At 40.7% G+C, this 15667-nt stretch overlaps 1 protein-coding gene across 1 annotated transcript; it reads left to right on the top strand.

Moving 5' to 3' along the window:
• Window positions 1–1867: 1867 nt before the first annotated feature.
• slc16a9b (solute carrier family 16 member 9b) lies at window positions 1868–7835 on the top strand. The gene is made up of 6 exons (XM_058406241.1): window positions 1868–2152; window positions 3595–3828; window positions 4794–4937; window positions 5336–5431; window positions 5545–6384; window positions 6581–7835. The coding sequence occupies exons 2-6, from the start codon at window positions 3624–3626 to the stop codon at window positions 6763–6765; spliced, it is 1470 nt and encodes a 489-aa protein (XP_058262224.1). The 5' UTR covers window positions 1868–2152; window positions 3595–3623; the 3' UTR covers window positions 6766–7835.
• The last annotated feature ends 7832 nt before the right edge of the window (window positions 7836–15667 follow it).

The raw sequence follows: 15667 nt of genomic DNA, 5'->3' as shown, positions 1-15667 counted from the left end.
TTTATCTTCTTGTGTAAACAAGATCTCAGGTTAGGCAAACGTATTGCAGCGTTCCTGAAATCCAGGTGCCCCTCACTGAAACCTGTGCTGGTTTGCTGTAACACACACACACAATCGATGTTCACGTGTCAATTGCAAAGATGCGCATGCAGACTGGACTTCAGCACCAGGTCTTTATGCAAGACGCTTCAAGTTACATAATCATCTGAATCTTCATTAAAATAAGTCCTGCACTTGTCGTTTGATATAATTAGATGTGTAAAAACTTAACCGCTTATCAAATGCCAATTATAAAATATCCATAAACAGGAGGAAAGAATTTGCTTGTCTGTGTTTAGGAGGTGAGAATGTTGCTGCAGTTAACTTCTAACCTGTATCAGAATGCAGATGCTTCTCGCCGAGGGTTATAATCTTTGTACTCTGAAGACCTGTAAAACTTGTATGAGATACAAAACTGGATCTTTTTTCTTCTTCTAGCTGCCATCTCTGAGCTCCACTGTTTGATCCTGAGCTCTGCTTCCTTTCTGCGTGAGACTGTGTTACGCCTCATAGTGTTCGTGAGAGAAGCTTCAGCTCGTCCTCAACCCTGACCAAGCGGCTACTACTAATTATAATTCTTCACTTAATAATCTTAAACAATGACTTTACCACCAAAGCTATGAATGTTTCCACAATACATATTTTCCATACATGACCTGGAGACATAAATACACTATGTTGGCAAACGTTTTGGGACGTCTTTACACTTTTCCATGCACGTGAATGTAATATGGAGTTGTTCCGCACTTTGCAGCTATAACAGCTTCAACTCTTCTGGGAAGGCTTTCCACAAGGTTTAGGAAAGTTTTTGTGTCTATGGGAATTTTTGACCGTTCCTCTCTAGAAGAAGTGCATTTGTGAGGTCAGACACTGATGTTGGACGAGAAGGTCTGGCTCACAGTCTCCACTCTAATTCTTCCCAAAGGTGTTCTGTGGGGTTGAGGTCAGGACTCTGTGCAGGACAGTCAAGTTCCTCCACACCAAACTCACTCACCCATGTCTTTATAGACCTTGCTTTGGTCACTGGTGTGCAGTCACGTTGGAACAGGAAGGGGTCATCCCCAAAGCTGGGAGCCTGAAATGAAGCATTAAGAGTTCCTTTCACTGGAACTAGGATGATTTGGATGGGGTGTCCCAAAACTTTTGGCAATATAGTGTATCTTTGTAAATCCCTGTTTAGTTACACGTTTTTCTATAAACACTTATTAGAAAAGTCCTGCAAAAAAAAAGGTTTAATATTCAGCTTACGTTTCTTAACAACAGTTATTTAACATCCTCTCCCTCTCCACAGTTCGGTTTTCTGATCGCTACTGGTAACCTCAGATCTCCATAGCAACCGCTCTTACCGCATACTAGCCTATTATATAGCCAAGTGCACACCGTCTCAGGCTACACAGTGTAGATGTGCACTATGTAGTGCGCTAGTGTGCTGGTAAGGACGTGGCCGGTTTCGGATGTGGGACACTGGTGAGTGACAGTTGTGTCTTCAGTAACCGGTTTGGACCGGAACCGATCCACGACAGCACAACACAGTCACCAGTAATACATAATACACACATTTAGCATGGATGCTAACTGTATTTAACAGTGCTGCCCGGCCCTTCCTGTTACGTTTTCACAAATTTGTCCAGTCGCACCGGCATTTCCATTTCAGACCAAACGAACGAGTTCTTCATTATAAATCAGACGCAGTGTAACTGGGCTTTTCTGTGGTGCCTTTGTGTGCTGTAAATGATTGGGAAGTTATAGAGAGCATCGAAATGTGATCAGACCAGCGGGAACAGCTTCAAACCGGTTTCAGCACCGCCGTAACAAAAGCGGCTCCAGCACACTGTCTGAGCACACACACACACACACACTCACACACACACACACACTCACACACACACACACTCACACACACACACTCACACACACACACACACACACACACACTCACACACGACAGCTGGCATGATTCAGCTGAATAAAAGTGTAACATCGACTAGGTTTTTCTTGTCATTTATCCAAAACGCCATGATATTAAGGTTCGGTCCAATAGCGGCCCAGAGAGGCACTTCAGCATCTTAACCGCTCTCATTCCGGTACCGCGTCTGGTTCTGCACATTTCTGGGTAAGTCTTATTTTTTCTTTATAACTTTATAATTAATTCGTTTTTAATTCTGTTGTTGATAGAGCTAACCTCGACTTATCCGTGTGTACTGTTCAGCACGGCTGGTACTTTCGTTTCCGCGTTTTTAATGATTTGTTTTTGAGATGTTTTAGATTATTGGCGTGTTTACATTGTTATTCTGTTGACATCCGGTTATTTAATAATGATGAAAAAACAAAAGCAAAAAACGTTGAAATTGTCCTTTTCCAGAACGTCACAACATGAGGCACAAACAATATAAGCAACAAACCGGTTCATGTCCAAACCACTCCATATGTCCTAGTGCACTAGATAGGGTAGAGGAGCCATTACTTCATGTTCTGTACAGGAACCCGTTATAGAGTGAAGCTCTTACATGGTGCTAGCTACTGTCCAGTGTCACCCAAATGAGGATGAGGTTCCCTTCTGAGCCTGGTTCCTCTCAAGGTTCCTCCTTCAGATCATCTCAGGGAGTTTTTCCTCACCACCATCACCTCAGGCTTCTCATTAGAGACGGTGGTAGCTTGAGTGGTTAAGGCTCAGGGTCGTTAAACTGGAAGATCAGGGTTTAAGCCCTGGCACTGCCAAGCTGCCACGGTTGGAAAAAGCTGCTTTGAAACAATGTGCGTTGTTAAAGATGCTATACAAATGAATTGAATTTTTTGAGCTGAGGTAAGTGGTGTTTGTTAACAGGTCATGTCATTCTTGTGAAAGCCAAACCTGGAAATATTTACTAGTTCTGCTACTGTTAATGAATAATTGGGCTAAAACTGCAGGGTGGGGCGCAAAAACTTCCCTTTTTTGAAGGTGAATGAAAGCAAAATTGTTGCTGATAAACAAAATTTATTTTTTGATAATGAAAGAACATAATTTCAATCTTCAAATCATGCTGTTTTAAACAAAATATCTTGAAGGTGGTGGCCACCGTTCTCTATGCACTGATGCAACCGATTTTTGATGTTTCCCTCTACACGTTCCAATATGTTTGAGGGCAATGTTCCCCGGACGGCTCATCTCGATTAGAGGTGACATCCTGTGGGCGGCGCGCTCGCCCGATCTTTTATGGGGATACCTCAAGGCAGAGGTGTTTAAACATCGCCCCACAAACCTGCTTCAGCTGAAGAATGTTATTCAGCAGGAAATAGCCAGAATTTCGGTGGACATGTTGGAACGTGTAGAGGGAGACATCAGAAATCGGATGCATCAGTGCATAGAGAACGGTGGCCACCACCTTCAAGATATTTTGTTTAAAACAGCATGATTTGAAGATTGAAATTATGTTCTTTCATTATCAAAAAATAAATTTTGTTTATCAGCCACAATTTTGCACTCATTCGCCTTTAAAAAAAGTGAAGTTTCTGCGCCCCACCCTGTACAAGAAAGTATAGGTGTGTGTTTATGTGATGGCTTTTCTGTCTTTACAGGATCTCTTTGAAGAACCCAGCATCTAAGAATGAGTGTTCAGAGCTCAAAGAAAGCCATGGACGGAGGTTGGGGCTGGGTCATTGTGGTGGCCTCGTTCTCAGCCCAGCTCCTCGCCTACGGCTCACCCCAGTCTGTCGGAGTGCTTTATCCCGAGTGGCTCAATGCCTTCCAAGAGAGCAAGGGGATGACCGCGTGGGTGGGATCCCTCGTCTCTGGGGTCGGCCTCATTGCGAGTAAGTTGGATAATACATTAAAATGTAACCGGTAAACTGGAGCAAAAGTTTATCCAGGTCACGGTGTGCACAGATCTGTAGAGAAGGAGGAACCATTCAACAGCCAGGCATCAGAAGGCTGAACTTTCAGTAAAGAAAAAGAGTGTGTGTGTGTGTGTGTGTATACGCCAGCAAGTTACACTTTGAAGCCACAGCCATAAATTCTTCACTGAGTTGGCATGCGCTCTGCAGAGACTGCTTGCATACTCAGCATACTGTTTCATATAATAGCCTAAGTACTTAACAGGAAATCCCTTTCAGTTTAAACACCTGCACTGAGATATAACGAGGAGCCTGGGTGAGGAGCTGCGGTTCTCAGAGAGGGGTTCTTTTCCTGCTGGAATAATCAAAAGAAACCTCCATGGTTCTAATAAACAGTGTTTTCAGACACATTTGAATCATGAGCCTGATATTTGAATAGTTGGATTGTGTTCATGAAATAAATCTGTACTGAAATGTATTTTAGTAAAAAGTTACCAATTCCTTTTACTGTGTAAAAAAACAGACATCACTAATTTCATACACGTACTCAGTAACTAGCAGCGATGAGTCAATCTTTAAGCCCTGGATTTCATAGAAAGTGAAGAAATACCGTGTAAATGTTATAGTGTTCTCAACCCTGTTGAAATGATAAGCCCTGATCTGATCTTGTCAGCACTGACAGCACGTCTTCTTATGAAGCAAGCAGTTAGATATGTGAAAGAAACCTTACATCACACTGTTGGAAAGCTAAATGCTTTTTGAAGCACCGTTTGTTGTTGCCAAAATTTTTGTTGCAAGAAATCTTGAGTTCATCTGTGCACTTGTTCATCAGTTTATTGTAGACTGGCTTTAATAATACAGCTTAATAAACTGCTGCTTTTTCATCATCATTTCTGTATTGCTTTTTATAACAGGGTGATATTAATCTCCTTTTTCTTGCACAGGTCCCATCTGCAGTGCCTGTGTGGTAAATTTCGGCGCCAGGCCCGTGACCATCTTCAGTGGAGTCATGATCTCTGGAGGCCTTATGCTGAGCGCCTTTGCCCCCAGCGTCCACTTCCTCATGTTTTCCTATGGCGTAGTCGTTGGTATGTCCTGTGTTTATGTTTGTGAAGATAATCCTTGGCCTCACGGTAGTAAAATTAGGCCAGTGTACTAACAATGGCGTCAGTGTTCAGGGTTGAACTACTGTATGTTTCTCTGATCACCCTAGGAGGAACATTTAGAACATTTATACAGGTGATACAAGGGACTTTTTTAGCAGTGATGTTGAAATGGACATTTTAAAGAACATTGTGTGTTTGTGGCTGATGATAATACGGTAAAACTTGTGCTGGTTGTTAAATATATTTGGAATGGGGGTGTAGGAAAGTCAGCTGCACGAAGCATGCATTCCTTTAAAATTACATTTGAGCATTAACCGTATAGTTTGCTAGCGGATCTGTATAATTTCCCCCGCAGTAGCCTCGTGCTTTCTGTTAAACAGGAGTAGGCTGTGGACTCCTGTATGCTGCTACTGTGACCATCACATGCCAGTACTTTGACAAGAAGCGTGGCCTTGCTCTTGGCATTGTTACTACAGGTAAGCACGTTAAACATAGATAATAATAACCCTTAGTTAATAACCATTAGCATCAAATGTATTGTAATGTTACATTGGATTTTAGTTCTGAATAATCCATCATCACATTTTAGGTACAAGTATTGGAGGATTCCTCTATGCCACCGCACAGAACGAATTCATTGAGCTTTTTGGACTCGATGGCTGCCTGCTGCTCATTGGATCGTTTGCATTGAACATCATTGCCTGTGGTGGACTGATGAGGCCGCTGCACTTGCCTGCTTACTACCTCAAGCAGAGAGCTGCCCTGGTGGAGAAGGCTGAGGAGAAGCTTGGAGAAAGACCCCTGGCCTTGGACCACTCCATCAAAAAGGACCTGTCTGTCACTGATCTTCTGATAACGGCAGAGACCAAAGACACTCTGGCTTCTGAAAAGGAATTGCTGATCTGTTCAGCCGTGGTAAAACTGCTCAAGAAGAAGCAAAAAGCCTACATAGACTACTTACACTCCATCGCTGAACGAATGAGGGACCGGGTGTTTGTAGCCATGTGCTTAGCACTGTTCCTCTACACCGTTGGGGCATTTCCTCCACTGCTCTTCCTGGAGGACGTGGCCCAAAGTGAGGGCTTGATTGAGGGCATCAGCGTTGTCCCTCTGGTCTCAATATTTGCTATTGCAGGAGGTATTGGGAAGCTGCTGCTGGGAATGGTGATGGACATCCGCTGGATGAACAGCTTTTTTCTCTATGGTGTCACACTGGTGGGCAGCGGCATGGGATTGCTGCTCATCCCTTTCATTAAGAGCTACATAGGGCTCCAGGTAATCTCCGCAGTGTTGGGTTTCTTCTCAGGGAACTGGTCCATCACACCCTACATGACCACCAAGGTGGTTGGCATAGAGCGGCTCACTGAGGCCTACGGGATCTTGATGTTCTTCGGTGGATTTGGGATCATGCTGGGACCTCCAGTTGTAGGTAAGCAACCCATACCTTTATCCACTGCATCTGAGTACCAATCCATAGATGAACTTTCCTCTCATTGTGGTTGTTCATTTTACTGGTTTGACTTTGGATTCCTGATGAATATTTTCAGGATAAAGAGAATCTGCTCTGTGTGTCCTGCATGCTGCTAGCTGATTGCTCTAATGCGTTCTTATTGTTGTCCTTTCAGGCTGGTTCTATGATTGGCTGCAGTCCTATGATCTGGCCTTCTACTTCAGTGGGAGTTGTGTGCTGCTGGGTGGAGTGCAACTTCTACTCACTGCCCTGTCCTGCTGGGACAAGACCCACGATTCGTCTCCCAAACCTGAAGCAGAGCGCACTCAGAACTGTGACAGCGTGGCTGCCGTCGCCTGAAAGATGGACAGTCCTTTTCATGGCCAGCGATTTGCCTGCTCGAGTCCGTGGCTGAACCTGTTTTTTTTTCTTTTTGTTGATTTACTTTCCAATGATACATCATGCCTTATTGTTAGTTGATGTTTTGTAATTTGATGGTTCTATCGGTGCTTTGAAGACACCATGGTAAATGAATGGACCCAAGCTCATCCTGTCCTCTGCTGGCATTTCCTAGCCTTGTTTTATGAGGCTTCAGAATATGGTGAAAAATTTGCAATTTATTAATTATTGATGCTGTTTTTTTTTTCTTAAAATGCACGTCCGCGCATTGTGTTTCTTTTATATTGAAGTAATAAGAACATGCCACTAATTCAAGACGAGATGCAAACGACATTTTTTTGTTAAACAAAGATGCAACACTACACTACATCCTGGTCCTTTAATAATGACTTCTTGACCTTCGTTGTTAGTGTTGTTGTTAATGTTGTACCAAAGTCATTTGATTTTTCATTTAGTCATGGACAGAAGCGTTAAATTGACAATCTCATGCCACACAAGTTTTAATAAACCCATCGGTCTTTGTGCTGCTGAGGTCATCTTTTTCCACAGTGTTGGCCTGTTTTTATCAGAATCACAGTTTGTTTTGAAAAGATCTGACTGAAAAGTGTTTGCTGTGTGTCTGCATGTGAGGCAGATGATCACCTGTTCACCTGAATTTCATTTCAGTCAGTTTCATCTGTTTCAAGCAGTATGTCGACATGTTATTTCTCTGTTTCTGTTCCTATCCTCTAACTCTTTCAGACTGTTGTATTTTTCACGCGCACTGAAGTTAGTTTTGCGCACTGTCGATCTCTGTTTTTTTTCTTCCTTTTTTTAGATGAAGAGTTATTTTACTTGAACTGCCGTTGATGTTATCGTGTAAAGCAAACGATGACCTTTTGCTTATAGGGTCATAGCAGGTGTGAAAGACCTGTACACTGTCTTAAAGCACATGATGCCACCTGTGATATTTATGTATTTATGTATTGTTTTTTTTTTTTTTTACTTTATATGATTTTTAAAAATAGAAATAAACTAAGCTTGATAAATGAGTTGTCAGCATCAGTTTCATATCATCTGTAGCACAAGGTCTTAACACGTGATGGTGAACCTTTCAGTCATAACGTGATTTAAGTAACGTGCAGAAGGTGTGGACTCATTTTCGACATCAGCAGCTCTGACAGATGTGTAGTAGCCTGAAAAATCTCTGCTAGGGAAATTGTTTTATTGGGAAATCACAGTTTTATTTTATAATATAGCTTTGGGGCAGTGGTAGCTCAAGTGGTTAAGGCTCTGCGCCATTGACCGGAAGATCGGGGTACAAGCCTCCAGCACCGCCAAGCTGCCACTGTTGGGGCCCTTGAGCAAGGACCCTAACCCCACCCTGCTCCAGGGGCACTGCATCATGGCTGACCCTGCGCTCTGACCCCAACCCCCAAGGATGGGATATGCGAAGAAAGAATTTCACTGTGCTGTAATGTATATGTGACAAATAAAGGCAACTTAACTTTGCTGTAGTGACAACTACACACTTCACAGAGACAGCTACTGAAAAAGATAAAAGAATGAAGTATAATTATTAATATGGTGAAGGTTTCTGTAAGGAGATGCGTATTGCTCTTTGTGCAGTAGACGTCAGCGTGCTGAGGGTACTTTAATTCACATGTTCTGGACGTGTTTCTGGTGATCAATATTTAACACCCTCTCGGTGGTTCTTCAACACAGATTAGAGTTAGATCCTCTTGTGCCATTACTTGGAGCTGCTCTGGAGGAGGCGTAGTTGTCTTTCTAAACCTCTTTAAGATGTGGCGCCCTTGCATTGATTATCTTGACCATTTCAGATAATGCTCTATTTTTAATTTTATTTTCCCCTTTTTTCCTATTTATTTATTTATTTATTTATTTATTTATTTATTTTTTCTTTCTTTCTTTCTTTCTTTCTTTCTTTCTTTCTTTCTTTCTTTCTTTCTTTCTTTCTTTCTTTTTAATAACATCTGTAATTCTTATTGGAATTAATTAAACAATATATTTTATTTTATTTTATTTAACACCTGTAATTCTTATTGGGATTAATGGACAGCATGAACGCTACTCTACGCTTTCGTTGGTAAGCACTGGGGGTTTGTTAAATGCTATGTATATTGGAAAATTCAATAAAAATATTAAAAGCAGAAGATGCTTATTTAATATTTATGTAAAGAGTCTCGGAGATCAGCGATATGATTTGCTCCATGAGACACTTCAGGACAGAGGACTTTATAGTTTCTCAGTAACAAGACAAGCTGCATTTTCATCAAACTTCAAGCGAGGAAAAATCAGAGGCTGGTAAAGCAGAGGTCTGTTTATGTGTGCGATAATCTCAGTAATAATAGGAGCTCATTTGTTTCATGTATATTCCACAACCTTAAATATAACTGTAAATTATTTTTTTTTCTTTAAAAAAAAGTATGAAAAAAATATTCGCTCACTGGTATGAACCATTTTGTTGATTATTTTTACACGAAAGCAAGCCTTGTGTTTTCTTCCTCTCATATCTCTCTCTATTTAAAATAAATTATTAAATTAAATTATTAAAATACTTTTTATCCTCAATTTATTTTATCCCTAATGAGAAGCCTGTGGTGACAGTGGTGAGAAAAAACTCCCTGGAATGTTATGAGGAAGAAACCTTGAGAGGAACCAGGCTCAGAAAGAAACCCATCCTCATTTGGGTGACACTGGACAGTAAATAATGTAACTGATTAATGTCCTTTCTACAACAGCAATCAGTGGCCCATGAGGAACTATTAGGTCAGTGTAGATTCTGAGGTCATTATAGACACTTTTTCTTTGCTGTCAGAAGCTGACAGATGTAACGGCAGATCTGTGACGGTGTGAAAGTCCCCAAGTGGCTCTGTCCATGACTGTCTCCTGGGTCACAGGCTGTCCACACAGATCCATCTACAGCATCAGTGGGCACCATCAAGTGACTAGACTCCGACCAGGGGTAGAGGCAGTGGTCACAATGGAACTGGCAAACACTGGGAGCTCAGGAGTGTGGTGTATTGTTCGACAGAGAAAGACAGAGAGAGAAAGAGAAAGATATTAAGTATGCTTCTGATCATGTGATGTTTAAGACAATGTAGATTATGTGTAAAATGTGTAAAGACTAGCTATGACATCATAACTAAAAGGGAGAGCCAGAAGGTCACAGACATGAAGGCTTCCCGGGACATAAAGCGCCCAACCACTTCACAGTCAGTGACCTGAGCGACTTGCGAGGGTGGTAAGATGACAGCATCCAGACATCCCAGTCACCAAACACTCTATGACCATGAACCTTCCAGATCTGCTCCTTTACCTAAGAAAACTATACATTAAAAGCTCGACTAAACAAATGTGTCTTCAGCCTAGACTTAAACACTGAGACTGTGTCTGAATCCCCAACACTAATTGGAAGGCTGTTCCATAACTGTGGGGCTTTGAAAGAGAAAGCTCCGCCCCCTGCTGTAGCCTTTGCTACTTGAGGTACTACCAAGTAACCAGCACCCTTTGATCGGAGTAGGCATGATGGATAATAAAAGTCTAAAAGATTGCTCAGGTACTGTGGCGCGAGACCATAGTCTTAGACGAGCGCTAATCCTGTGTGATCTCCAAAGTATTATTTTATCATATCCAGCTGTAAAACCGTGCCCTACTCCAGGTAGCATGTGCAGGTCAGTGGTAATATAAGTACTGTAAAAGTGTAAAACTCATAGCTATAATAAATAATTGCAGCTAGAATTTATCTCTCGCAGACAGCATGAACGTCTGACAAGAAACTTTTATTTACTATACTGCTGGTGACATTTTAATGAAATTTCAAAAAGGCTCCTGCTTTTATCTTAATAAGAAAACGCTGAGCTAGCAAAAAAAAAGTTAAAGAAATTACACAGTTACATACTTTAAAAATAAATCAACTCCCCTGAGACCGTTAGGTCACATTTGAGTAAAAGCTTTGCCTTGCAGATCAAGAGATTTGTGTAAAGCTGGGAACGTATTAGAAAGAAAATTTTTTGAGAGCGAATACATTCCCAACATTTTAACTGGAGGTCACTGTTTGGAATCAGTTATATAAGCAGAGTCAGATATTTGCATGATAATATGAACACGTGTTTAACCTGCGAGAGCCTGTTGCCTGATCCTGCCACTGGATTTTGCAAAACTGACTATGTTCTTCTCATGTCATGTTTTTATAAGCAAGAGAGAGCACAATACACACACCACACCCTCTCTGTCCTGAGCACAGAGCCTCCAACAGCGGCGTGTTGTCTTCAGTCTTCCTAAGTGAAATTCTAGGTTAATGGTAAACAGATACCCGTCTTCCTGAGGAGAAAAAAAAACATTATGCAAACACAGGTAATAAAATCACCCGGTGAACGACTTTCTGGCTTTTAGGTGCAGCCAGGAATCATTACAGATAAACAACGTGCGCCGGGGGCAGAATGAGCAGTGTAGAAAAAAGATAGTGTTTTTTTCCCTTGAGCTATTTAAAGAAGAAATCGTTCCTTTCCCTGGGTGTGTCTGCTTCTACTTTCATTTGTTTACATTCTCATTTCACTATTTTCAAGCCAAAACTTAGTAATGTAAAGTAATGTAAATACAGTAATTTAAAGTAAAGTAAAGTAAATGAGGTAAAGTGATGTAAAGTATTGTTCATTGTTTACTGATTTATACTTTTCAATAACTTTGCTCTAGACTTTTTCTTGATGTTTTTTTGTTTCTGGGGTTTACACACTCAATTAAGCTAAAATTGCACCAGAACTATTTTTTTTTTTAAATTAACTTATAAATAAAATAATAATAAATAATTAAATATATTAATTCATCCACTTATTTTAATATTATGAGCAGCTTTGTGTAGATTCATGTCCTCAATTTTCCTCCATGCTGTAAAACACAAGGGGACGAATACTTATGAAAGCCTTTGTACATGATCAGATTAAAATTTATACACAGGTTCTTTTAGTTCGTGTTCGTTTTGTCCACATGGGGAATTTGGATTGGTTTAAGACTAGAGAACGATTACAGCTAGCATGATGTTATATGTCCATAGCTTTATGTCAGAGTGAATAACTGTGCTGTAGGAAAGTTTCATGGCTTTATAAGTATGTAATAAACAGTAATAAAGCTTATTACTGAGATAACTGTCAAGATATAAGAGATATATTCCAGGATTAGATACACATTTAGGTCACTGCTGCTGATATCAAGATAGAATAAAGATCAGAGAAGGAAAAGAACAGTCTGGTCATTAACGTTTTAATAACGTAATGCAGAATATTCATGAAGTTAAGCAGTTAACTACATTTGACCGATTTCTTCTTAATACAAACCCTTTTCTGTTATTATGAACATGTAGTTATCTAATCAACTGCCAAACCAGCACATCTGACCAGTTAAAGCGGTTAAAATAAAAACATGGATCGACTCTATTCTTCTTCTTTTAACACCAGAGGGCACTATTTACTATTTATCTTCACCATTTTAACCATTTAACTGATTTTCACTGCATATAAAAATTATTTTCAATGCTTGGGAAATGTGCTTTGGGCAAAACTTAACAATCAAGGTGCGTAAATGCACAATTATATTCCTAAAAAAAAGAAAGAAATAATGACAAAACAAAGTGGTCCTGAACAAATGTCACTGCTCGAAATGTTTTCTTTCACACGTGTGAGATTATTGATAGTAGCATATTTAAAGTAATTGACGGACACTCGTGTGACCATGGTAACAGGGCGAAGGCAGGAGATTTAGTGCTCCTCTGACGTGCCATGTAGATTGCAGTGTTTGATCAGGGTATAAATAGCACAGCGAGGCCTAAACCGGTAGCTTTCCACTCTGCTCATGCACACTCCACACACACACACACACACACACACAGAGACAGAGACAATGAGTACACAAACATACACAAATTGATATCTCGGTCAAACAAAAACCTGAAGTGTAATAATTCACACAGAAAGAGGAGGACAGACACTAAGCACTTTAATATGAATCCCTGCCTGGCTTTTTCCCTTAATCATAACCTTTATTTATATATTTACATATCATTTAATAAGTCTAGTGCTTTTCATAATATGTACAAACTCTAGCTAATTTATTTCTACCACACAGCTCATTTTTTGGAGCTCCTGTGTCCAGTTAAGCTCAGCTCCACTTAATTTAATTGCTCTTGTGGGGTTCATTTGTTTAGTTAATTTAAAGACTTCAGTAAATTTAGTCTTGGGAAGGTTTCACTATCCAAAATTGGATCAGGTTGTCCCAGTGCCTCAGCATGCACGTGTTGTATGTGTTAGTTATTCATTTTGTCGATTTTTTTTTTCTTTTTTTTCTTTTTAAAAAGAAGGGTGCCAATAATTCTGCAGACGAACATTTCTTCATGTCCAGAGCCTTGCTTATAAAAAAAGCTGAAGCTGAAGATAAACAACAGGCCATATAGTGTAAGATTACAGTAAGGAAGTTTATTGATGCATATCATTATATCATTTGTAGACCAATAAATGACCACAATAAACCGATTCTGGTACCAGTCAATGAGATCAGATAAACTTTATAATTATAGTAAAAGCTGTTTTTTGTTTATAGTTTTTTAAAAAAAAAGCCTTTCAGGAGCAATAAGGAGCAGCTCTACAGATTTAAATCATCAAACCCTCAGCAGTGGAATGATCTTCCTGGAAGAAGATGAACCTGTGGAATGAACCTCAACCAGGACAACAGAATCCATCATCATCTTCACACCCATCTCTTCAATGAACACTTAACTCCAAAAATTATACAAATCTACACTTAAGCTACACTTTAACCTCTACTCTGTGCACTGTCTCCTCTAGCATGCAAATAGAAATCTTGTTTTGTCCTCTGCTTCATATATTTTGCTCTGCATGTATTTCCTCATTTGTAAGTCACTTCAGATTAAAGCATCCTCTCGCACCTCACTGTTTCACCACAGAATAAAAACATGGCCACCCTGGACTCCCTCCCTCATGCCTAGTTACCATCTATCTGTGTTTAATTAGTATCTTCTGTTAGCACTGTTTATATGCATAGGGATGTGGTAGCTTAAGGTGTTGGAACACTGATCAGATGGTTGTGAGTTTGAGTTCCAGGTCCACCAAGCTGCCACCGCTGGGCCCCTGATATATAAAATGAGAATAAAGAGCCAATTCTATTTATTTGTATAGCACTTCTAACAATAGACATTGTCTCAAAGCAGCTTTACAGAAGTTTAGAAACATTTATCCCTAATGATCAAGCCTTTGGTGATGGTGTGAGGAAAAACTCCCTGGGATGATCTCAGGAAGAAACCTTGAGAGGAACCAGGCTCAGAAGGGAACCTCATCCTCATTTGGGTGACACTGGAAATAATGTAAGTTAAGTTGTCTTTATTTAGCAGATATACATTACATTACACTGCCACTAAGCAAGGCCCTTAATCCTGAATTGTTCAGTTATATATAAGTTAAGTTGTTGAGTATTTTCTGCTCTTGACCACGATTTTCAGAGCCTGTTGTACCCAGTTGATCCACCTGTGCTTGTTTTGACCCTGCTTTTTTCCCCATGCCTGTTGGCTTGTTTGCTGTTCCTACCCAGGTAGCAAAATAGGTCTGGCCCACACAATTCACTTACACTCGGCCCACATACCACAAAGAATGTCGGCCCTTTGGTGGCTCATGTCTGGTTTGCCAGACGTGGGCCAGCACAGGGCCAGCACTGGGCCACACCACATAAACCAAACCATAACTGGGCCACATCTGCCATGCCATCATATGAACAGTGCCATCACCGCCAGACCTGGTCCGCATCTGGTTGACATACCACTTGCCATGCCAGAACTCAGCCAGCAGTGCCGGCTTAATGCCAGATCTGGCCCAGAACTGTCTGCTATATTTTGAACTGTTCCTATTTTTGCATCCACTCTTTAAGTGTCTGTGTCTGTGAGATAAATTAATAATCATAACATAAACATATATTTATATTTAAATCTCTAATCAGCCAAACAAAGGCAACAGTGGCAAGGAAAAACTCTCTGAATAGTCATGAGGAAGAAACCTGGAGAGGAACCAGACTGAAAAGAAAAGGGAACTGATCTATCAAATAGAAAAATGACAAATTATTATTCTTCATGTTCAATACATTTACATTTCTGGCATGTGGCAGACGTTCTTATCCAGAGCGACATACAAAAGTGCTTTAGGTCTCTATCAATGAATTTATTAAAACTGGTTCAATAGAACACAGACTTACATACAACACTACAGTACATAAAACAAACAGGAAAAAATAAGTGCTAGTTTAAGTGCTTCAGGAAGAGTTAGGTCTTCATCCATCGTTTGAAGACATTCACTGAGCTGTTTGGACATCTAGGGGAAGCTCATTCCACCACCTCGGTGCCAGAACTAAGAAGAGTCTAGATGTAGACCTTCCTCTGACCCTGAGAGATAGTGGACCAGTCGGGCAGTGCTAGTGGATCTGAGGGACCGAGGTGCAGTGTGAGGAGTAACAAGATCTTTGAGGTCAGATGGAGCTGGTCCACTCTTGACTTTGTAGGCAAGCGTCAGTATTTTGAAGCCAGTGGAGGAGCAGCAGTGGGGTGGTGTGGGAGAACTTAGGCAGGTGGAAAACAAGTCACACAATTTCACGAATTGCATTCAGAGGTAGACCCGCCAGTAAAGAGTTGCAGTAGCCCAGTCTTGAAATGACCAGAGACTGAACAAGCACCTGAGTAGCCTGTGTGGATAGAAATGGCCAAATCCTTCTGATGTTGTACAGAAGAAATCGACATGAGTGTGTGACCTTATTAATGTGGGAGGAAAAGGACAGTTGATTGTCCAAGGTTGTGAGCAGTGGCCGAAGAGGA

This window comes from Hemibagrus wyckioides, linkage group LG13 (genome assembly GCF_019097595.1).
Source record: "Hemibagrus wyckioides isolate EC202008001 linkage group LG13, SWU_Hwy_1.0, whole genome shotgun sequence".
NCBI classification, from domain to species: domain Eukaryota; kingdom Metazoa; phylum Chordata; class Actinopteri; order Siluriformes; family Bagridae; genus Hemibagrus; species Hemibagrus wyckioides.
This window is presented reverse-complemented; position numbering and strand designations above follow the sequence as displayed.